We start from the raw sequence: 23,279 nt of genomic DNA on the forward strand, positions 1-23,279 counted from the left end.
GGAAAGCAAGAGCTGACCTTGACTCAACCATGGAAGTGGGAATTTCTTCCTTTTCTGTCATCACCTTACAGTGAACTCAAGCCAAACTATTTCCTTTTCAGAAGCAACATTTGGATCCCTTAGCGATCAAAACCTTTTATCTTTCCTCATGCTTGCTAAGTGTTCATGTATTGGAACAAGAGGGTGTTCTCGTGGCTGGGCATCCAGGAATGCAGCAGTACCTGAGCTGCTGCACGAAGTCCATCAGTGATTTAGTGCAGTGGAAAAAAGCAAAACTTGGTTGTGCCTGAAGTGTGCTACAAGATTTGTAATGGAGTCATTGGGGAAACAAAAACCCGCCCACATACATCACTGGAGCTGCTTATTTGAGTAAAGCCCTAAATGTTTACTTTTAAGCTGTGTTCTTTAATATTTTGTAGTGGTAGTTGATGTAGCATAAGCAGCTTTCTAGGAAAAAATCTGTACGAACAGATCAGGTGGTTACTTGTACCTGTGACTTTCAAGTGTGTGAATAAGATGTTAATTGTATCAAGTTTGTTGCAGCATGTTATTTCTTACATTAAATGTGATCTTTTTTCCTCTCTCTCTCTTTCAGACTTAACCAACATAATGACTGCTGAATATTAAGGGAAAACACAAGAAGGTTACATGTTTGGTTGTCTAATATTCTTGAATTTGATATGAGTCACCACATCTGTTCATTAGTACCATCAACAGCATCCCAGTTTGTATGCACATTATTCACATTCCTATCTGTTGTGTTTGCAGAAATGACATTTTTACCCTTTTTTCTAAGGGTTACTTTTTGATTTTCATATTATTTGGTTGCATGAAGTTGCCCTTTACCAGTGGCTGAGGTTTATGAAGATATCGCATACTTGAACACATTTTACATTCCTTTTCTAGACAGAAAAGGCGTAATTCCAAATTATATCATTCTAAATCAGTGTTTTTTAAACACGACTAAGTCTTAGAAATTAGTCCCCTCCATACGATGCTACAATATCTTCCACGTACAAACATAATTTTAAATTCCCCTATATCCATTCTTTCTTGAGTTCTGATCAGTTTACAACATAAAAGAAAAATTCTTCAGTTGAGGTCACCGCCAAGTTCAATAATGTAATAAAATACCTTTCCTTATTAGAAGTACCTAGCTAGTTATACTCTTAATACTTCTCCAAACCATGATGTAATGTACACTATCTGACTTAGTTCCTATATGTGGAGTTAGTGAAAGTCTTTTTGTGTTTCTTTAGATTAATACAAGGATTTTTTCCAATGCCAACACAATTTGAAATCATTCATTTGGATGCTTTCCATTTTTAAGCTTACTGTGATATAGAACCCTATGGGAAACCAAAACAAAACATCAATTTTAAATAACGAAAGGCTTAAAAAAGGATGCTGTCATTCTGGCTTTTTTTTTCCTTTTGGAAATAGAACTAGACTAGTAAGTAAGCATTCCAAATCCATTACTCTGTGTACATTATTGTTGCTATTGTGATAATAGAGATTTTTATTTATTTTTATGCCAGCTTTTATTGTGAAAACATATTTAGTCTGGTTTTATCAATCCTTGTTATGCTTGTCCTTGGAACATCTTTTGCGTATTCAAGGTTTGTAGTTGATGAGTTTACTGTAAAAAAACTAAAAAAAAAAAAAAAAAACCACAGGGAAAAAAAAACCAACAAAAAAAACACAAAACAAAAAGGAAACAAAAAAATGTATTGTTTTTACAGAATAAATTTATTGGAATGTGTATTGGGAGTAAGGTTTGAGGTTGTAAGCAACTAAGTTAGCGTCATATTTGGCTTCATACGTGTAATAATGTGAGGTATTAATGTAAGTCAAGTATTAAAGCAAAACATTCTGTTAACATGAGTTGACCATAATAGATACAAGTGCAGGTGAGATCTTTTATTTTTTCTGTACTTTGCCTTTTCTGGATAACGGGAGGTCATTAAATTCACCTTGAATGTATTCAAAGTTTCTTTAAAATCATCAGAAGTAACATCGGAGGTTCAAATACTTGTTCGTGAGGCAGCATGTCCTGTGACAGCCTGACAGCTCTGGGTTTGTTTCCCTGGGAGAATGGACTGGGATGGAGCCATCCCAAAGTCTAGTGCACATGGAAGGAGCCCGCAGCAGGGATGCTGGGTGCCTACAAGCCTTGCCTGAGATGTGCTGTGGTTGTTTTGGACCTGTCCCTTTGGCTGGAGGTGTAAAACCTGTAAAGCCTCTCCTCTGAGCACTGCTGGGAACTGCATCACAGCCTTCAGCAGGAGACTGTCACAGCCTGGATTTCTCAGTGCTCTGAAGGTCCCCTCGTGCAGGGGGCAGCACACAGGCACATGAACTGATGCTTTCTTGTTACTGATTAGGTTTAGAAAGAAAACTAAAATTCTTTCAGTCAAAAAACCCAGAAGTCAACATCCTAAAATAAAGTGTTTCCAGTTAAAATGGATCAGCTAATTTCATCTGTGAGAAAGGCACTAAGTGTACTGCTTTTAATATAAACACACATAGGAGGCATAGAAATAGCTGGTAATGGCAAACAGAAACATAAGCTGCCCAAGCCAAGGTCACTGTGTTTGCTGCTGCTTGTTTATGACCCAGCAGCAGTAGCAAAAGTAGCTGCAGAGAACACAGCCAAAACCCCTCCTCTCTGAAAATGCACATACTTGTGTGAGCCCAGGGGTTCACGGGCCTGAGCCCTCCATGCCCAGCCCACAGGTGCTGGTGAGCAGTCCTTGCAGAGGTGAATCCTTAAGAGAATTAACAAAACCATATGATTTGCTTATCATATATGGAGTCCTACCATAACAGTTGATTGCTTCTTAAAAGATTTCTTGGGATTTTTAACAAGGCTGACCCACAAGACATACTTTTTGACAAATAAAACGTGTGCATGTGACAGAGTTATGTATGTTAATTTTTCACGCTTCACAATGCTGACCTTCATGTTCCGCAGTAGCTGTGGAGGGACTGCTGGCACTGCTGTTCTTCTGCGTGCGGAGGCTAAACACTGACATCATTATTATTATTTAACTTCATGCAGTATTTCTAAAACTGTCAAAGCAGCTTACTTAAAAATAGCTGTGGGAACTGGCAATCCACTGCCACGCAAAGTCACAATGTTGAGAAATGGTGCTAAAGGCAGTCGTCTTTATTTTCCCTTTTTGAGTAGGATAAACAAAACAGACCGTGCAACTTTACACAGTTGTGCAATTTTACACATCTTACACGATTCGTTTGGGTTCCATCTGAGCAGTTCAGTTACATCCCAACCCAATTATATACATAGCCAAGGAGAGGAGCTGAAAACAGTCGTGCTATTCTGTTTTATCTTCTTGTTTTGGTTTCATAAAAAACTCTGGCTTGTTGACACACCTGTAAGCGAACAGCTGAGGAAGAATCCCATACATTACGTTCAATATCAGGAAAAACTCTTTTGCTTCTTCAGGGACTCTGTAGATGTAAGGAGTTCGAGCATGAAGAGAAGCACCAATATGGGAAAATTGAGCCTGTGGTGTGTATATAATGTTTATATTAAAAAAGGTGAAGTTGATGTATATTTTGGAAAGATGGCATAATCTGCATGCAAGACTGCATCTCCAGTGACATTTTCCAAGCCAACCCTTTTATTCCAGAATTATCCATCATCCTTTTGCACACTGGTATAAAAATGCAGTTTAAACTAAAATCATTAATATCTTGGTATAAGAGGCATAACTGGAACCATGAATGGCATGGTTGGAGGTTTGTTTTATGCACATGGTGGCACTGATACATCAGGTATAGGATTGCACCCTTGGCTTCTGCATCATACTTTGTGCAAGAGATTCCACGATCCTTCCCCAGGCAAATGGCCACGGAAGTGACATCCCCGCAGAGCCCTGTGCTCCTGCTCAGCCCAGTCAGGGAGTAGGACTGGCACCCACCTGCCTGGGAATGTTGCATTAGGCTTCAGTAGGAGCAGAGAGTCTGAATAAAGTTAGAGAGTAAAATCTTGGAAGCTGCGCTAGTTCTGTTTTGAATTTAGGTTTTATTTTTTAATCTTAAACCCAGAGTGTTCCAGATTCTGATCCCAGAACTCCTGATGATTTCAGAAAATGTCTCCAATATTCGACTTTTGGGCTGGGATGGTTCTGAACTATGGGCTGAGCGTGCAGTGAAGGTTATAGGCACAGACAAGCTTGCTGGCCTGAAGCATATTTTTAGCATAAACAAACATTTAAAGATAGAAGTGTCAGGATANTTTTGTTTCCATCTGTTACCTGCTATTTCAAGCTGCAGCTCATTCACATTAACTATTATGTGTCGAGGTTTTTTATTATTATTTAGTTAGCAGTGGAGGAGATATGAGAAGATAAACATAAGCAAAACACTGAGACACCAGAATTTTAGGAACACAGAGGAGTACACTAAGGCCAAATCACTTCCCCTGTTCTGGCTTCAGCAGGAGTCATTTTAAACTCACAAAGAACACAGTTCTGGTCACAGCAAAGTAGAAGGGAAAATACAGTGCAGGTGTTTCAATACACCATCCCAGCAAAAGGTTAGGCTGAGACCATCCATCAAAACAGAACAGGAAATTGGTTTTCAGGTGATTCCAACCACATCCACTGAATGGGGAGAGCTTATCAAGCAAACCTGAGCTAGGAAACGAAATAATCAACAAAATCAAATACAAACACACTTCAGCAGAGTGCCACTTAGCATCTTTCTGTAAATAGCTATTACACAGCAAACAGATGTTCAGGGGCACGCTGTCAGCAGCCTGTTTACATCGGCCTTGTAATTCAGTCTGCCTCTTGCAGCCCGTTTGTTCTCACCTGCCTCAGGCAGGACTTGCCTTTGGCTCCTGGGTGGGCTCAGATCCCTGCTACCTCTCCTGGCCCAGGCAGCCAGAGCACTAATTCTCAGCACCAAAGCCCACTTGTTACATGAAGCAGCAGATTCCCAGGCAGAGAACCAGCCACCATCAGGCTGCAGAGGAAGTTTGGTCTGTCTGGTGTTTACCTAGACACTGACAACCTCCTGAAAGCATTTTAGAGCCTCTTCTGGGGTGAACAAGACGCTAAGCTACCTACTTGCTGTGGAGGACTGTGAGGTCTGCCTGTCTCTGAGAGTGGCCAGCCATGCATCGCAGTAAGTTGACAGTAAATTCCTAATAATTCATAGTAAACCTTGTCAGAAAGAACTGTAAGGGGATGCCTCTGAGAGACCCAGAACACTCAGAGACTCCAAGATGCCTTTGAGTATCTAAGCCTTATTGTGTGGTCTTGTCTCTTGCAAGAGTTGTGGCACATTAGTGAGCTTTGAGCATTGTAAAACCAAAAAGCAGTAACGTGTCCTGTCTGTAGCCCATGAAGATTTTTACTAGCTGATGATGCACCATATATAATGAAGTTATTGTTTATTAGACTTGTTTTTCAATGTAACACATTGCTTCTTCCTTTCATTACCAGGGAGGATATTTAGATCTGTTAAAGTCACTTTTTTTCTTAATTTATTTGATTTGCCTCTGTAGAAATTGTGTTATGTCTTTAATCTTGTGTGTTTCATTTCCATGACTGTTCTGTGTCTTGGAAGCAGATCTCTCACTCACCAATAGCCCAGTCCTGCTCTTCCTTCAAGTACCAGGCAGACTTACACCAAGTCAATAATTTTGAACAGTAAGACAAGAGCTGTAAGACAGAGCTCTGTGTGCAACAGGCTGGTGCTGTGCTAAGTGAGAGAAACCACAGGTCTGTTGTGTTACCTCGCTGTGATTGGGGGGCGAACAAGCCATTCCTTGGTGCTTTCTGTTATTGAACCCTCTCCAAGCAGGGAATCCCTAAACCTTGGCTGAGAAATCAACCAAATGAGATGCTGCAGGTAACTTTCTAAGGCAGCCTTACATGTCTAACATCCAGCCTTTGTTACCCTTGGAGCCTCGGCCAATCTGCTGATCCCACCTTCCCACAGCAGTTGGAAGCTGCTGGGTGCTGGATATGGCACTGCTCAGCTTGACAACTGCAATTCGTGTATGCCTCCTACTCATTAAGCTTCCTGTCCATAGGAAGTAGTTTGGATTTGGATTATTTTACAATATTTTTTGCCTTGTTGCCTAATCATAGGCAATAGTTCAACTATTTCTTACCCTGTAGCCAAGAAAGCCCTCCAGCTGGGGACAGAGAAGGGCCTGGAAAAAGGTTAGGAGTCCTTCTTTACTCTGTGCCTTCTCTTTAAGACTGACTAAAATCAGGCAGACTGTAGCTTTCAAGGGTTTGGACCAGTTCTCCTGAGCCTAAGGAAAGCCATCCAATAGAGTGGGGAGAGAGTAACCTAGAGAAATATATTCCTTGGGTTTAGGGTCCCAAAGGTAGATAAGTAGGCACTGCAGAAACTAGCCACCAAAAACTGCAGAATTAAACCACTATGAGAGGGAGTGGAGGAAAACTTTCTATGTTTCAGAAAACAGAGAAATTGGCTACAGAGAGCTGGTGAGACAGAATGCTTTTGGATAGCAAGGCTGTGGCTGTTCATCCCTTCTCCCATGGCTCACTTATATACAGAAATACCAATTTCATCAAAGTCATAGACTGTTCCAACCTTTTTGTATAATCAGAGCTCATGGTACTTTACTCACGTGAAATTTAAAGAGCTCCTCCTGGAGCTTCAGAAAGTCTAATAATTACTGGGTCATAACTGGTTTTGGAGTCTAAATGTTAGTAACAGAGCTGAGAGTTACATGTAATTCTGAAAAACAGTATGTATGTCTCTGTGTGTGAAAGGCTAGTAGGCACTTTTAGAGGTTCTTAGTTTAGATGCATCATATGGTATTTTGTGACTTGTTTTTGTAAAAAGTACATCATAATGAAAGAAATAAAAATTGAAGTCTCCACGTTCCCCATCTGTAGGAGCAGTGTTCATTCCCAGGGAGCAGTGCCCACTCCTTCCACCAATGGATATTTACCTTTATTGGACTTTTGTGCATAATAGGAAGCAAAATGTGTTCCAGTAACTGCATATGTTTTAATGATAAATTACAGTGTTTTAACTTGAGAAAACAGCAGATGAACCTGGAAATGTGTTTTTTGCCTCAAAATAGCAAAACCCCAAAATAATATAGAAAGAGTCCTCAGTTCATTGTCACATGCATTTTACATCCCAGCCTGCTCACAGTTCACCAAGTCAAATCAATTCAATCATAGTCAGTTGTAGGATGACTGAAGTTCATCCTGCAGTGCATTAAGGTAAAAACTATCAAAAAAAAACCCCCAAAACCCTCCTAAATGTCAAGGAATGGTTTTTTTTAAGCAAGATAAAATATAGGGAGTACACGGCAACATACAGCTCTCTTAAACAGTTTTTCTCAGCCCACAGTGTTTGCTGCTGCCAGGACAAGCTTTAAAGAGTGAAATGGGAAATTTTGAGTGTTAATCTAATCTGCAAATTGACATCCTGAGGCCAAACCACAAAGAACAACAGAGGGGTTTTAGACTTCAGCAACAAAATGTTGCATCACACATCTAAAAGGATAAAACATCATTAAAAAAAAAAGGCAAGTGTTACAGAAAACAAAAAAAAAAAAACAAACAAAAAACCAACAAACAAAAATCACCTCCAGGTGGGGAGGCTGAGTTTTCTGGTAAGTTTGCAAGGTTGTGATAGTCAGCACACTTTGACTTCTGGTTTACTTTTCCTTGTGGTAAAAAAATCTTTGAAGGGGTAGTTTCTTTCCTGATTGTCTGGGGAATTTATGAGACCTGAGTAATCTGTTGGTAAAGAAAAGTTCCCGATATGACTTTACCTATTTTAGCTAGTTTTTGCCTTTTTTTTTTTTCCTAAATTACATTTAGGCTAAACACAGTTTTATAATATTTATAATGCCTTTTAAGCATCTAAACCTCCTCGTTAATGTTTGCCAGATTCTGTTTTGATATCACTTAATAATTCAAGATTCTCTATAAACTGTTTGGAGAGAAAAAAGAAAAGAAGTCTATTCTCTCTGATAATTGCTCACAAATAGAAAATGTTATTCCACCATCCTTACTGGGCAGTTAAAGTGGATTGTAGTTTGTATCCATGATTGTTATCTCAGGCCTGAGGAACGAAGTGTTGGTCTGTGTTTGTCTAGTAGTGGTATTTGAATTACACTTATTGCTGTGTCCCTGTGTTCTCACTATTGTGGCAGGATTATGTGCACATTTTCTGCATTATCTGGATGCTCAGAGCACATTTAATTTCCTACATACAGTACAAATCAATTGTCCCTGTGTCTCAACTGTTTAATGGTCATCTGTACGTTATGAGAAGTCATTTATCACTTCCTGTTGGATTGTTTTGTTTTGGTCAGTATCCTCATAAGCATCAGCACCATCTAGTAATTAGCCACTGTTGTTTATTTGGGAGAATCAGAAGGGAATGAGTTAAGGAAGTATGATCATTGGTCTGCCTTTGGCAGCACAAGCATGTCTGGGTGTTACTGTGGTTTGTGGCCCAGGAGGTTCCCAGTGTTGTATCCATATCATCAACTGATACTGTACATTTTGTGTGACCAGTAGATACTTTTTTCCATTTATATGTTTCAAACTACCTAGTTAGCCAACACATATTATGGAAACAATATTTTGTGCTGCTTTGTTGTGTTTGGGATTTTTTTACATGGTTGACTGTCACAGCTTTAAGACAGGCTTCCTTCATGGTCCCAGCTAAAGAGTGCATGGTGCTTAATAAGGTTTAAATGAGCACAATAAAAACATTGTGCAGAAGGAAAGAAGTCTGCTAAAGCAAGAGTGTGGTCATTAGAGACATGTAATGGATTTGATTCTCCACTCCCTTAAATTAAGGGGTTTTTTACAGATACAAAAACTGATCTGATCTGAGTTACATTAGCATAAAACCTGCATGGAAAGATCAAGCCCTGGGCCCCTTATTTACTCCATAGGTGTCTACTTATTAACTTGTATTTCAAAAGTGAACATTTTGCAAAGAAATACCTGAGCTAGTCCTCCAGCATGTATGAGGGTTAAATCAGGCATCCAGGAACAGCCAGGCACCAGGAGGCCATACAGAGCAATCACATAGTATGGCACAGAGTAGAACATGTATGCCAGCATCTGCGTTGTAAACACAAATATTAGTTGCTTTGCAGTGTGAGGGAGATGCATTTGAAAATCAGCCAGCTGCTTACTGAGGGATTGAGACTACTCAAAACTACGCTCCTGGCAGCAGTTATTCCGAGGCCTTTTTGCAGCTCTAACTTCTTTAAGAAAGAATTTCATACCTGGATACTATTGACTGGATCCAGCTACCCTAAGGCCTCCCCTAATATTGATGGCTGTTTTCTCCTTGCCCAGGACATGTTTCCCTACCCCTTGCCATCTTGAGACCGTGCCAGTAAGCATGGATTGACCTAACTCCTTGTCCAACATAACGTGGGTGTCCATTTTTCAGGCTCCATTGCACTCTCAGTTGGGAGGTAGGAGATAACACCCACACCTCTCCTTTCCCAGAGAACTGGTCCAGCAGAGTTACTTGGTTTCTGCTCATTGCCACACCCCTGCATCCTCTGACTGCTTCAGGCCCTGTCCACATGCAGGAGCCAGGCTTGCAGGAGAATGGCAACCTCCAATATTACAAAAGTAAAGCACAACATTCCCTCATCTGCAATGCTTTTTGTATAGTGTCCTGTTTCAAGGACTGTGTCACTGGAGACAGAAGTGAATGTCAGCTTAAGGAATCTTATCTACTACACCCCTTCTTACTGCATTATTCCAGACTGAAAGTCTGCTTTGCCCTTCTAAGGAAGGAGAATGAACATTTTAAAAGAAGTATGCAGATCTGTTTCATGGACTGTATTACGAGAACCTTGAGTAATCAGGATGTGTTACTCTAGGTAACTAATTTGAAACTAAGTTTATCACAATGATGAGTTGATGCCCTGTAATGGCTATACTAGAAAATAGGAAATACTGCTTAACTTGCCATGAACTTCATCTGTGAAACCCATGGCTTCATCTTTGCACCAGTTTACAAATCACTCCTTAACACACTCTGCTCCATGGTCAATGCTTTACCTGAAGCTTAGGGTAGGCAGCAGGATCTTTTATGTAGGGCTCATGCAGTTGAATATACAGCCGGCAGAGTTCAGCAGGGCAGTCCAGGGCAATCTGAGGAGAATTTTCAAAACTTCCTGTGAACAATTTGTTCTAAAACCAGCCAACCTGACATCTGTTACCAGCCCTAAAGATGCACTAGTGGTCTGCAGCACTGCTACCCTGGAGGCTTGCAAAGGTGATCCATGGGATCACCAATTAAAAGGTGAAATGCAGCCCCCTCTCGGCTCCTGCTCAGGGGGGTTGGGAGGAAATGCTGGCAGCCTGCTTTAAAGACTTTGACTGGAGAGAATTTGGTCAGTTGGCTATGCTGTACTAAAAGTATAATTGCTATTGATTTGCTCTGATAAACAACCTTTGATCCCAGCAAATGTACTTTCCAATGGAAAATTGCTCTAAGAGTGGAAACTTCAGGTTAGGCACCCAGCTTTAGGATAGTAAACTATTAATGTAGTCTAAGAAGAGCTGCACTGGGGCAAGGTAGCAACAGAGAGCAATGCAGTGAGACAGGTGTTACTTAGAGTAATAATAGTTTTTAAGAGAGTAGCAAAGGAAAGATTATTGAATTTTACATTCCTATAGAAACAAGTTCCAAATAAACATGGAGAGATGCAGTTGCAAAAGTAGTTCCTTTTCATAGTAGCCCTTAAAACTACTACAAAAGATACTGTTCTGAAATGAGTTAGCAATCTGAATCAGCAACTGTCAGTGTGTGTTTATGACATCATTAATGCCTGAGCTACAGGGATGAAGAGTAAGTTTTGCATAACTTGAATTAATATGTATTTGTTGTGTGACTCTGAGGGGAAAGCGCAGAGATTTGCAACCAGTGGATGTTCCTTCCTGTTCTTTCCAACATGGGGATACAAGAAGCAGGTCTGAGTGGACTATAATGGATTATGTTTTATTAGCTTTTTCACAAAATCATGGTTCCTGCAGCTTGCACAGAGATGTTCAGTTGATCTCTATAAGTAAAACCAGTAAGCAGTTCCTGTTTGGTGAAGGAAATCTATAATGAAATGACCACACTCTCAAAATAAAAAAATAAAAAAAAAAAAAACAACAAAAAAAACAAACACTCCTCTGAGAAATGAAATGGGATTGCAGAACCAAGTTAGACCATGAGACTAATGTTTCCAACAGTGAAATTACAGGTAAAACTCTATCACTGTAGCAGTGTATCAGTGGTGCTCTGAAGTAGCGTGATCTGTATGATATAAAGCAGCCTGTGACAAAGTAGAAGGAAAAGGTGGTTTTGAGAGGCCAGTTTTCAGAGAAGCAGCAGGAGATAGCAGAGTAATGTGAGCAGCACAACTATAAAGGGACAATTTGCACTAGGTAAATACTTGAACTATTCTAGAAAGGATAAACATTCAAGCTTTGTTCACTGAATGATACACAAGTTTCATCCTCCTTAAGACAGAAAATGCACTAGAGCTGACAAGGGACTACACTTATCTACTACTGGATTTACCTCTTGAAAGCATTTTCAGTACTGCTTCCTCCCCTCAGAAATTTTAATTCAATCAACTATACTTAGAGAGCAAACCTTTTAAAAATTTGTCCCTTGGTTAGTAGAAACAACATGTGTTGTTCAGGTAACATGGACAATTTTTTTGCCTTTTAGGTGGAAATGTTCCCTTACACTGCATAAAATAGAAGTTAACTTGATTTCCTATATAATTTTAAATATGCATTTCTGCTTAGAAAAACACAAATCCAGAATTCCTTCAGTTGGTTTGTCTCCACGTTCTTGGCTGTAAATGTAACAACAGGCCAATGAAAACAGTTTTAGGTCGTGTTGATTTGCACTTGGGATGCTATTTACTCTCATGGTTGTTTACCTCCTTTTGAAAAACATGCTTCACACAGCACAAAATGGAGAAGCAAAAGCACCAAGAGTTAGCATGAATAATTTGTCCTTTTACATCTAAGGCATATTTGAACCCTAAACATTACAGGATTTCCCTTTACCACAATGTACATGGTTTTTCATACAGACTCAAATTTAAAAGTTGGACTGAACATTAGAGGCCAGAGTATTAAAACATATTCAACTTACCATGCCCCTAAATATGCAAAACCCCGTTGCTAGGATGAGGTATGCAGCTAACATTAAATCTATTGGTCGTCTTAAGAGCCCTTTCTTCTGGACTTCCTGAACCACCTGCAACACAGAACATGTTTAGTAAGTACATCCCAGTTCCATGTGACTTGTTTAACTACAAGGAGGGTGAAGTGGTGAAACATCATTTCTATCCACTGATTTCAGAGACAGAAATATTTCCACATCTAAAAAGGTGACTTCAGGCTTGATACGATGCAGTGAGGAAGATTAATCTGAATAAACTCTAGAAATGGATGGATCCAACTAAAGCCATTTCAATACAGATTAGTGCCATTTCAAAGCAACCTAAATCAAATGAACACTAACTCTGCAATCACCTAAGGCTTTAAAACAGCATAACTAACTTTTTCAAAATTTTGTGTTTTGTTAATTGGAATTCATTAATTTTCCTGAATGTCCCCATGTAGAAAAGCCTTGGAAACATAAGTTTTGTCTCAAACATCTGACGTTGAATCTGATATGCTTTGTAAAAAGACTGGGTCCATCTCATTACTGACAGTGAATGCTGGTTTTCAGCAGCTTGTGACACTATTGAAATCAATGGACTATCACTGGCATAAAATAAAAGCTTTTCTGTGGCTGGTTGGGTCCCCTGCTGAGTTCAGTAAGCAAATATTATATATTAATATGTAATGCCTAACTAGAGAATGAAATGTGCTTGTGTGTATGTGTGTGTGTGGAGTATGTGGAAAAACCTTCCTTTCATTTCCTCACTTTGTGCTGTGGATTCCTCTGGCAGGCACTGAAAACACTTCTTTCTGGCTCTGATCTGTGCCTCCTTTCCTCAGCTCAGGACAGGAATCCCCCCAGTGCTCTGCAGGGGCAAATGTGAGGGGTTCACACCCTATGGTAATAAAGGCCATATCCATATCTAACAAGGTGGCTTGGAAAAACCAAAGTCATCCCTTTGCCTACATGGTAAAAACTACAAAACCCGTGGAAATAATTCGAGGTGCACTTTCTGCACTGTGCAGTCACAAAGTTGCAAGCACATCAGTGTATCTTTCTGTAGTTCAGAGGGAAAACTTCCCCATGTATATGTGTTACTCATTTCCTCTTCCTTTTTATTAGCTCTGTGTTGGCATGCAGACAGCTAAAGAAAAACCTGATTTCCTTCCTGTTATACACTTGTGGAATTGTCTCCAAAGCGCAAAACAATAATTAGGATGCAAGGGCACAGTTAAAAGCACTCGGGATCAAGATATTCACAATGAAGTTATTGAAACAGGAGAAACAATCTTGCAAGCACAATTCCTGAGTAAAATCTAGTAGCTCTGAATTCTAGGCTAACAAAAACAAGGCTATTGTAAACACATAGGCCATCATAATACTTTTTCTGTTTTTCTTTCAAAGGATCTTTTTCAAGGGAAAAAAAAAAAGTGACACCTTTGTTTTCCTTTCAAACACAAATAACAGGTTTGTTTTGGCAGTATGGTGTCACTTCACAGTATTCACAGTATCAGTGTAGGAATGCTTTTAATATTACTGGAAAGGATGTCTATATTCTAATATTTATTCCTATGAAAGGCAAAGGTCTCCCAAGGCTGCTGAGTTACAAATAATTTTCAAATGTAACTACCTAGGATAATAGAAAGCTGATATATTTTCTTTCTACTTTTGACTAAGTATGAGGCTTATCTATCTATCTATATCAATATAGATAGATATGTATCACTCCTCCTTTCAAAATGAATATTAAATGAATATGCATATTTACTCTAATTAAAAAGCTACAATAGAACCTTGTACTTATAGAATTTGGAGACAAAGCCAATATAAGTGGAGACAACCTTTGGTGTAGTTTGAGTTTGTGAAATTGCCAGGGTACAGAAAACTCACACCTTTTTTTCCTCTGTGCATGTGTGCAAACAAAATAAAAATGCAAAGCTTAAAAAAAAAATAAAAGCAGAAGCAAGAATTCAAAAGACAGAATGCACTTTGCTGGCAGAATTCAGCTACAAGGTAATTTTTCCTTGCCTTTCTTTTACACAGCAAAGCCATATCAGTAAATGCTAAAATGAATTACATGTTAAGTACACTGGCCAAGCAAAGCAGGCTGGCCACGGATTTCCCATTTACGGCAAACAACATTGAACTCTGCACAGATCTCATGCAGAGTTTCTTTTGTGTAGCAAGGAAGTGGGTAGGCATGCTTTGTAATTTCTCTCACATCCAGGAAAAAGCTATTTTCCATAACTTCTGAGGGGGTTCTCACATGATCCGTTTTAAGGCATCAGAATAATTTTGTGTGCTGTCTGCAAAAGTCCCTTCAGAATTCATGTGCAAATCTGAATTTCTGTTTTAATTGTTAGTGAATTTTAAATTATATTAAACTTTTCTGAGCTAATATACTTGTAGATAAATCTGTTGGGCTTTGTAAATACTGCAGCACAGCTTGGTTTGGTTGCAGATGAGGACATAACTCCATTCTGCTCCCATGCATCCATCTCTACTAGGAAACACCCAAAACTTGATTACCTCTCTCTGTTCCCACATTGATTATTTCTTTTTTAACTAACTGATTTGTAATAATATTATAGCGATGTATACCCTGGCCAATAGAATATGCCTTGCTTCTATTGCTTTCATGGAAGCATTTTTCTATATACTAACACTATCATGTTTAAAACCATTGCTACATTTTCTTCCTAAATCTTTTAATACCAACTCTGAATAACGATAGCTTCAAAAAGTTTTACAGCTAATTGTCAATGATCTACTGAAAGAGAATTAAGTATGTTCAGGACTCACAATTATTAGCTCACTGATTAATAGCATTAAACACAATTATTTCCTGGCAACAATACTTAATTTAGGACTGAGAGACTTCTATGAAAAATTCATGAGTAGTCATGTTAAGATTTACAGGCATGCTCGGATATGGAGCACAAGTTACCAGTGAAGATAAAATACAACTTCTGAAAAACAAACAACTTGGGAAGGGTAGGAAGTCCCAGTGACAGGAATCAAGGCTTTTTCTATGACCTTCTGAGCAAGGAAGTTTATGTTTACAACAAAGGATTCACAAAGAAGCGTAATATTAAGTTTTCAGATCACCAGCATTTCATGCACTTTTATTTTTTTTTCTATAGAATTTTAAAACTAAGTTTCTCTGCAGTATATACCAAATTAAGATATGAAACCTAGGTAAGCAGTTTAGCTCCTGATAAGCACAGGAGACATAGCTGTATTTCAGCAAATAAGCAGCAATTCCTATAATGTCCATTTCTGGGGTGTTCTTAGTACTAGCAAAACAAACTGAAACCTTTGTCCATCCTCCATGCAAAGGCTCTTCTCACTAATACATACAGCAAAAATTGCCATCACTACCTTTAACTACACTTCTCTACCTTGATGACTCTAAAGAATGTGTTTCTGGCCAGAATTATTGATTCCTTTAAATCAATCAGCTCAGGTTGCTTTGGGATGGGGCATATGGTTTCCTATAAGCCTGTGCAGGAGAGTGAAAGAAGTTTTGGCACCTGAAGACTCCCCTAATTTGCCTTTCATGGGGATTTGCCCTAAAAGTTGTGTTTCTGTAGTGGTTCTTCAAACTTCAGGAGTTATGAAAATCTGTCTGTGCCTGCCTTTCCTACTGAAGAATCATGGTTGGATGGATGGATGTTATTTTTCATACATCTCTGGGAAAATCTGTCCGTGCATCACCTGCTGTTACTCTTTGCCATTGGCTCTGCCTGTGCACACTGACGGCCCCCTGGCTCTGGAATGGGAACTAATCCTTCACCTCTGTCTATGTTTCCAGTTACAGAATGAACCTGATTGAGACTCAGGAGCCCTTGTGATGCAAAAATATTAGTCGATTCTGTTGCTTACAACTGATGCAGAGTGCTGTGGCAATAAACTTGCTTATAGCAATCAACAGTTAAAAGATCTGTTCTGTGCTTTGTACTGCAGGGAATTTTTATTTTTTTTTTAATAAAACAGTGCATGAACTATTAATGCATTGTTTTGATTGCTCAGTTGATCTTACAATCCAACTAGTAAATTTAAAGGCAAAAGTCTAAGGAGTTTTAAGTAAATGTTTTTACAGATCTTTTTTTTAATGAGTGAGTAAATAATCTTTTTTTCTGCTTATGTACATCTCACCTGTAAAATCTAATATTGAAGAAAGCATATACAAATAATTATTAAATGCATGAAATCTGTAGGTCATCTTCAGAAGAATACTTTCCTGTAGTGTTTCTATGGGATCCTGTGGTGCTTTATGAAGCTGGTATAGGTCAGTATTTTCATCAGCTGAAAAAACTAAAGCGGTCAGAAACCGAATAGATAGAAACACAATTACACCCTACAAATGGGTTCTTTACTCTAAACATAAGATTCTTTTTCTTTATTCCACCATGATGAAATAGTCCTCCAGTATAGACATTTTTGCAGTGTCTACTCAGCCCAACAGCAATTGTCACAACAGCAATTGTCATAACAGTCACAGTACATCCCGTGCTCTCTGAGGGACCTATAAAACCCACCAGAAGCAGCCAGCATATTTCAGCTTTCCTAACAGTAGCCAGCACTGAAACACAATAAAATTACCTTGACTGGAGTGTCTTGAGTCACTGAAGGTTGGTTATAAATTCTGAACCCAGCCCATATGGGGAGGCAGATATATGGTACACTTAGGAAAAAAGCAGGAAACACTTTTGTTCCATATTTGCCTGTTAAAGAATTATTATAAGATTTATGAGAATTTGTAAGCTGTGTTGCAGAAGAATTTAAAAATATCCTATGTAATATCAAATCTGAAGCAGCTATAGTAATATAAAGATAAAACATTAGAAATCACTGTTAAAGAAACACACAAGTCGTGTTGAAAATCACATGCTCATTACTGGTAGAGTCACAGGTAATGGAGGGCCTATTTTACAGGAAGCCATTTCAGAAATCAGGGATTTTTTAGGGAGATGGGAAACCACCTGTCACTCTGCACCAGGTAACCCTGCAGGATGGGACAGCTTTGAAATCTTTCGATGGAACCTGATTCAAAGAGAGAGTTTGTTCTTTAAAAAATGGAAATAAAAAAGTGTATCAGTTTTGCAAGATCTGATATTGCACTTGCTTTCCAAAGTCCTGATTCCTTCTACAGGCCTGTACTGAGGACAAAACATTCCGAGAGCTATCCTCAGCCCAGGTAAATCAGGAAAAGCTGTGTCTTTCACACGGGCTACTCTCTGTGTCAGAAAGGAAGGCAGGAGGAATGCTCCTGGGAGCAAGTTTCTTGGCCTTCCCCAGAGGGAGGAGGAAGGGATACTGTTGCACTAAATCTGCTCTTTTTCTCTGTGGTGGATCTACAAAGGAGGGCACTGGGCTGGCCCCAGCCTGCACTGTGAATATTCCTCCTCTGTCATAAAAAGCAGGGCCAAAGTGAGTTTTCCTAAAACTTACAAATTATTTGGACATATGAACATTTTTCTCAGTTGAACATTTGTCAACTTTGCATCAGTTTAAGCTGCTGGGAAGTCAGACTTTTAAGTAAATTGGAAATTTTATGTAAAATAAGATTTATATTCTTATGATACTAAGACACACTTTTTGCCTAATTATTTAAACCTAGTTTAGATGAAAGCCTTACAGGTATAACAAAATACAATATTTTTTTTCCCCTTGAGAGCAATGTAAGTTGAAAGGGTTTGGTGGTTTTTTTTCTCCCCTGGTCTCCATCTTCCCTTCCTCATATTTAGATTTCAAAATATCTTGTATCTCTCTACTGATATTCCTAAAATTCCTCTTTCATATTGTTATAGAAATGAACCAAGACTGCAGTAAAATATAGATAGCCTAATGCTGAATTTAGAAAATGCTTCACAGGAAAAAGTTAGTCATATAAATTACTTCCTTACCCACAATATTTCCAGGCAAAAAGACAATGATGCTCATGATAATGGAACCTAGCCAGTAGAGACCAATGGTTCTATAGCTTTGTCTGTTTAAAAAAGAGAACAGAATAATTATTGCACCTTTTCTAAAAATCCCCTACCCCAAATATTATACTCATTGCCATGGTTGTATTTCAGTATGTAAAGATTTAAAAACCTGTACCACAAGTCAACGGAGGATTCTTGCCTCTGATATGGAAAAATCCTGCATTCACGTGTGAGGAGATTAAAGGTTATCCCAGGAACCGTACAGGCTCTGGGCATACTCAGTTATTTACTGTCATGTTTCACTCCTCAAGGCTGAGTCTGCACATCACAGGTTGTACCAGACTATAAAAGAATTAATAATTAATTCCATTCTGTTAATGCTTCTATTACCAGCAGGTACATTAGCCTCTGGAACTGAAGTACTTACTTTCTCAAACTTGCCATTCAACTGCAAGAAACATAAGAATCTCTAGAAATAGCCATTTTCTCTTAAACTTCATGACACTCTCTAACATGGATGAGAGACTCAATGTTGTGCTAAGCAATGCATTATTCCTATCCTAAATTTGTTATTTGAAAAAAGAATTGTTTTTCTCACACATGCTTTTAATGTGCATCATCTTTAAGCTTTTAGCTAACACTAAGGGTGCAGATGTGCTGCTCTCTGCTGCAGAATGAGGACAGATACATCCCCATGCATTTGCTGGGCTTAGGCAGCTGAGAGAGAGGGTAACTTGGTGAGGGTACAACTCCTGAATGTAATGAAATTTTAACAGCATTGCTTTGGCCTAAGACATGGAACCACCCTGAAAGAAAAATCTGAACACTGCATGGAAAAGAAAGCCCTTTGTAGGTTATGTGAGAACGGGAGCAAAGCAAACAGTACACAAATCAAACTGACTTACTCCCACGCAATAGCTGCCACCATCAACAGGTACATCAGATAGTGAGCAGAGCCATCCCAGTAGCAGATCACATGGCCATAGGCAGTGTTCAGATATGGCTCACCCTGGGGAAACATGTATTTTAGAAGAGATTCAGTGATTAGAGGAAGAATAACAAATAATTAACAAAGAACAGCAAGAGATAAGTTCAGAAAAGTAACTGGTGTTCTTGTAATCCATTGGTACAGTTTTTGACTGACAATACGTATTTCCAAGCACAGACCTGATGTATGCAGGATCAGCCATAATTAAATGAGTCCTAGAGTTGCAAAACAGGGGGCAAGATGGGAGGGAAAACTCCTATGTGTGACTGTCAGCATTACTCTGCTACATTATAGAAATATGACTTTTCCATATTTTAGTGATAAAAGCTACAAAATAAAGATACATATAGCATGGAACAAATCCAGATATATTTAGCAACCTAAAGATCTACAACAGTATTGAATATATTGATGCCAACGTATAACCTTGTAAGGTCCAACTCATTTCTCAATTAGGTTCATGGAATCTTTTCAATGACTTCAGTGACTTTCACATCAAGTTCTTACTGAGCTATTTTTGGTGGATGTTGATATTCAGGAGCCAACAGATTCTGCTGACTAGGTACCTGGCATCATCATTTTTTAACTCTACTTTAATTCCTTTTAGTAAAGTGACTAGGCAAAAATAAAACAGCAATTTTGTTTTCTTCTTGGTAACACATTTAGGTGCTGCCAGACTCCACTCCTGGGTGCTGTCTATGGCTTTCTGCAAACACGTGCAGTCCATCCATTTCCCAGAAGTTAATACAGAACAGTGTTACTTAAACTAAGTGACATAATGTTGGAGTACGAAAGGTACATTCTTTTTCCCAAATGAGTCAGTGGTTTCAAGCCAGAGAAGGTTTTGTCCATAACAATAACAAAGCAGGTCAATGACAAAATTCAAGAAGACCCATTGAATGTGTATTTGTATGAATGGCTATTTCTCTGTGACAAATGCTACACCAAGTTATTTATAGTGAAGATTTTATTTAGATTTGTAAGCCAAACTATTATTTACCTCTCTCAAGTAATGAGTCATGAATCCATCAATAATTCCATCCTGTTCCAACCCAATTATTAGGTTCACTACACTGGTAAAGGCAAATACAGCATAAACTGTAATAAGATAAGGAAAAGAAATTAATAAAGACTTGGAATCACACAGTTGCTTCACAGTCTGATAAATTCAGTCAGACAGAGATCTATTGAACTAGTTGTGTCTACTTTGAGGTCACAGATACTTAACACACAATATGACTTTCCCACATAGCTCAGTATTTTTTAATTAGTGGTTAGTCAACACCGTTCTTAGGAAGCTTTTCTGAGGAATGAGAAATTCTATAAAGCTGTAGGCACAGCCTCCATGGAAAGTCAGTGTCTGCAGAAAGGACTATGTAGCCTTTCAAAAATCTTGGATACACGAAGTGTACAGCCTTGACTGTAGTCATCACTTGGAAAGGAGAAAGGACAACAAAAAGGAGGTGGAGAGGGAGTTGTCATTTTTGCAGGTGAGCAAGGCAAATACATGACCCATGGCAGTCTGTAGCAGACCTTGCTGGCAAATTAACCAGTCCCTCCTTCAGGACAGGAAATTTAGCTTCATCATAACCAGGACATACCATAAAACAGCGGGTCTTTTGGTGGTTTTCTTTTGACAAGAACACGAGCCAACAGAGCAATAAGAACCAGAACCAGCAATCCAACTGCAACGATTACCCAGGAACTGCAACAGTATTTAAAAAAAAACAAGTTTAAAAGAAAGACAAAGACAGAATTTTGCTTCTTCAGCTTTTCTTACCAGCTATCCTCAAACACACATACTCTTAAAGTAACTTCTAATACTTTAAAAGGCAGGTTTTAAAGTCCCTTTCATAGTCCATCATAGTACTTATTTTATAATTCTGCAGAATTTATGTGCCTCTATTTTCACATGTGATCAGCTAAAAAAAGAAAATACAAAAATAGCTAGATAAACAACATATCCAGGAGTCTAGATTTGTCAGACTAAAATCAGTTTTCATACTGGTATCTGCAAAAATAAACAAAAATCATGGGAAAATTAAAGGCCAATGAGAGGTGAAGATCAAACCCGTAGAGATTTCAAGGCCAAAAAGGATCATTGGGGCCATTTCATCTAACCTCAGCAATAAATTATCTACCCAGGAAATGACATATTCAAAACTAAAACACATCAGTTCCACGGCTCAGGAGTGGCAGTGTGGAGCACCTATGATGGATCTAGCTTTAATGGTCAGTTTTGAAGTGCTACCAGGGGTCTCTCTGGCCCTACAAGGCAGGACCATTTGAGGGGATTCAGTAATCAACGCAGGTGGGCTCAGTGGAAACATCTTTTCCCTGGAGATGAAGCCATAATGTTAGTGCATGTAAAGTGACGACAGGGGAAAGCACAAAAAATCTTTGGCGCAAAGCAGTTTAAAATTGTTTTAAAGCTCTAAGTATGTAAATTATACTTAGCTCTCTAGACTGTCCTCCTCAGTGTTCAATTTTGTGCTTGTGTAAGAAAAAAATGAAGGGAAAATTAGGTAAAGTACAGATGCATAAGCTAAAAATATCTGATACATCATTTTATACATATAGTACTTATACATAGTACCACTCTGTGTCAAGAAAACAAATTGTGTACAAACAAATTATATTACGACAATTTCAGCCTTAGTGAAACTTGACTTAAAATTATTGCAAAAAATCTGCAAGACCAAATATTTCAGAATATATATACACATACTTTCTGAGTCAGGATGAGCAGTACTAGCTTGTTGATTTATTTCATGGTTTGAATCTTCTGATAGTCTGTTTTCCCAGGAATGAATTTCTTCGTACTGTTACAGCTGTTAATATTGCAGTGGCTTTTCACTGCAGTCTATCATTTTGAAATAAATATTGGCAATGAATCAAGTAAGTCAGCATGTGTTATTCGACATTACTCCAGCAGTGAGAAACCAAAAATTTTGTTATCAGCCAGAAGGAGGAAAATGAGGAAGGAACAGATGTAGCAAAGCCTTTAAAACATGAAGCAAATATTTGTGCAGTAGTTGCAAAACACCCCAGGCTGTTGGGATCACAAAATACCACGCAGACCTTTGAGTGAACCGTTTTTTGCCGTGAAGAAAGACTTTTCTTTTCAAGACCTGCCGTTTATCCTGAGCCCGCGTGTTTTGGCAGAGCGAGGGCATACGGTCATTATTAGTTAAACTCGCAGGCTCAGGGGGTGCCTGTAGGAAACCTGCGGGAGCTCTCCGAGGCTGGCGAGTTCTTCCACTGGTTGGATTTTGTTTGTGAATGCCCGGACAGGGAGCCGGAGGGAGGCTGCCCCCGGCCCCGACACGGGCGGTACCGTCCGGGCTGCTCCTTCCCCTCGGCGGTACCGCCAGCCCGGGGTGACCGGAGCTCCGGGACACGCTCCAGGTGATGGGCACCGGCAGCGTGGAGGGTCCCAGGGTGAGCGGTCAGGCTGGGCTCCCCCTCTGCATCCCAGAGGACGCGGGCAGGACCCGGGAGCGGCGAGGCGAGGTCCGTCCCGCTGTCCCGCTCCGCCGCCCGCCCCGTCCCGCTCAGCCCCGCGCCGCCGACAAAAAAAGCCGCGGGGACCCCCCTCCCCGCACCGCCCCGGCCGCCGCCCAGCTCACCTGCCGGTGGCCGCCAGGCAGTTGAAGAGGTACGTGACGGGGATGGCGGTGAGCGAGAGCACGAACACGCCGGTGGCCGCCGAGGCGCTCATCGCCGCGGCGGGAGGCGGCGGCCGCCCTGCTCGCCCCAGCCGAGCGCCGCGCCGGGCCCGAGGCACCGCCTCGCCCCAGCCCCGCACGCCCCGCGGCCCCGGCCCGCCGCCCGCCCCATCGCCGGCGGCCGCCCCCCCGCCCCGCGCGGGGAAGGTTAAATCCGCCTCGGAAACCGGAGCCGCCCGGAGAGCGCCGCGGAGCTCTGCCCGCCCCCGGGGCTCGCCCCGCTCCCCTCGCCCCTGCCCCGCGGTCGGGCATTGCTCGACGGGCGATGCTGCGGGACCGGGGGCGCGGGTCCAGCCCCGCGGGGACGGGCGCTCCTCCGCGGCCCGGCAGTGGCCGAGGGGCTGCCGTGACAGCCGGGCTGAGCCGAGGGGCTGAGCGCCGTCAAAGAGGCGTCCCGGGTTAACTGCGGGTGACGGCGCGGCGAGGTACCGGGGCGGCGGCAGC

At 40.3% G+C, this 23,279-nt stretch overlaps 2 protein-coding genes across 2 annotated transcripts in view; one reads left to right on the top strand and one right to left on the bottom strand.

Moving 5' to 3' along the window:
- LOC108492561 (hepatoma-derived growth factor-related protein 3) overlaps positions 1 to 1,983 on the top strand; it is a 37,474-nt gene extending 35,491 nt beyond the window's left edge. Inside the window, exon 6 of the mRNA XM_017805015.1 lies at positions 596 to 1,983. Within this exon, the coding sequence (XP_017660504.1) occupies positions 596 to 601 (6 nt within the window). The 3' untranslated portion in view covers positions 602 to 1,983. The remainder of the gene's footprint in view (positions 1 to 595) is intronic.
- A 1,157-nt stretch (positions 1,984 to 3,140) lies between these two features.
- TM6SF1 (transmembrane 6 superfamily member 1) lies at positions 3,141 to 22,990 on the bottom strand. Its single transcript, XM_017805014.1, has 10 exons — positions 22,737 to 22,990; positions 20,709 to 20,812; positions 20,108 to 20,205; positions 19,025 to 19,128; positions 18,096 to 18,178; positions 16,792 to 16,913; positions 12,172 to 12,276; positions 10,071 to 10,163; positions 8,991 to 9,110; positions 3,141 to 3,527 (listed from the first exon to the last, which is right to left on the bottom strand). The coding sequence occupies exons 1-10, from the start codon at positions 22,826 to 22,828 to the stop codon at positions 3,336 to 3,338; spliced, it is 1,113 nt and encodes a 370-aa protein (XP_017660503.1). The 5' UTR covers positions 22,829 to 22,990; the 3' UTR covers positions 3,141 to 3,335.
- Positions 22,991 to 23,279: the final 289 nt, after the last annotated feature.

This window comes from Lepidothrix coronata, unplaced genomic scaffold (assembly GCF_001604755.1).
Source record: "Lepidothrix coronata isolate B3197 unplaced genomic scaffold, Lepidothrix_coronata-1.0 Scaffold11, whole genome shotgun sequence".
Classification (NCBI taxonomy): domain Eukaryota; kingdom Metazoa; phylum Chordata; class Aves; order Passeriformes; family Pipridae; genus Lepidothrix; species Lepidothrix coronata.

Excerpts from the sequence above, each read along its gene's own strand:
- TM6SF1 (XM_017805014.1), bottom strand. The coding sequence starts at position 22,828 with ATGAGCGCCTCGGCGGCCACCGGCGTGTTCGTGCTCTCGCTCACCGCC. Across the intron at positions 20,206-20,708 it reads AAAAGACCCGCTGTTTTATG|TTTATGCTGTATTTGCCTTT; the intron begins GTATGTCCTGGT and ends ATCTTATTACAG. Across the intron at positions 3,528-8,990 it reads ATGCTGGAGGACTAGCTCAG|GCTCAATTTTCCCATATTGG; the intron begins GTATTTCTTTGC and ends TACACACCACAG.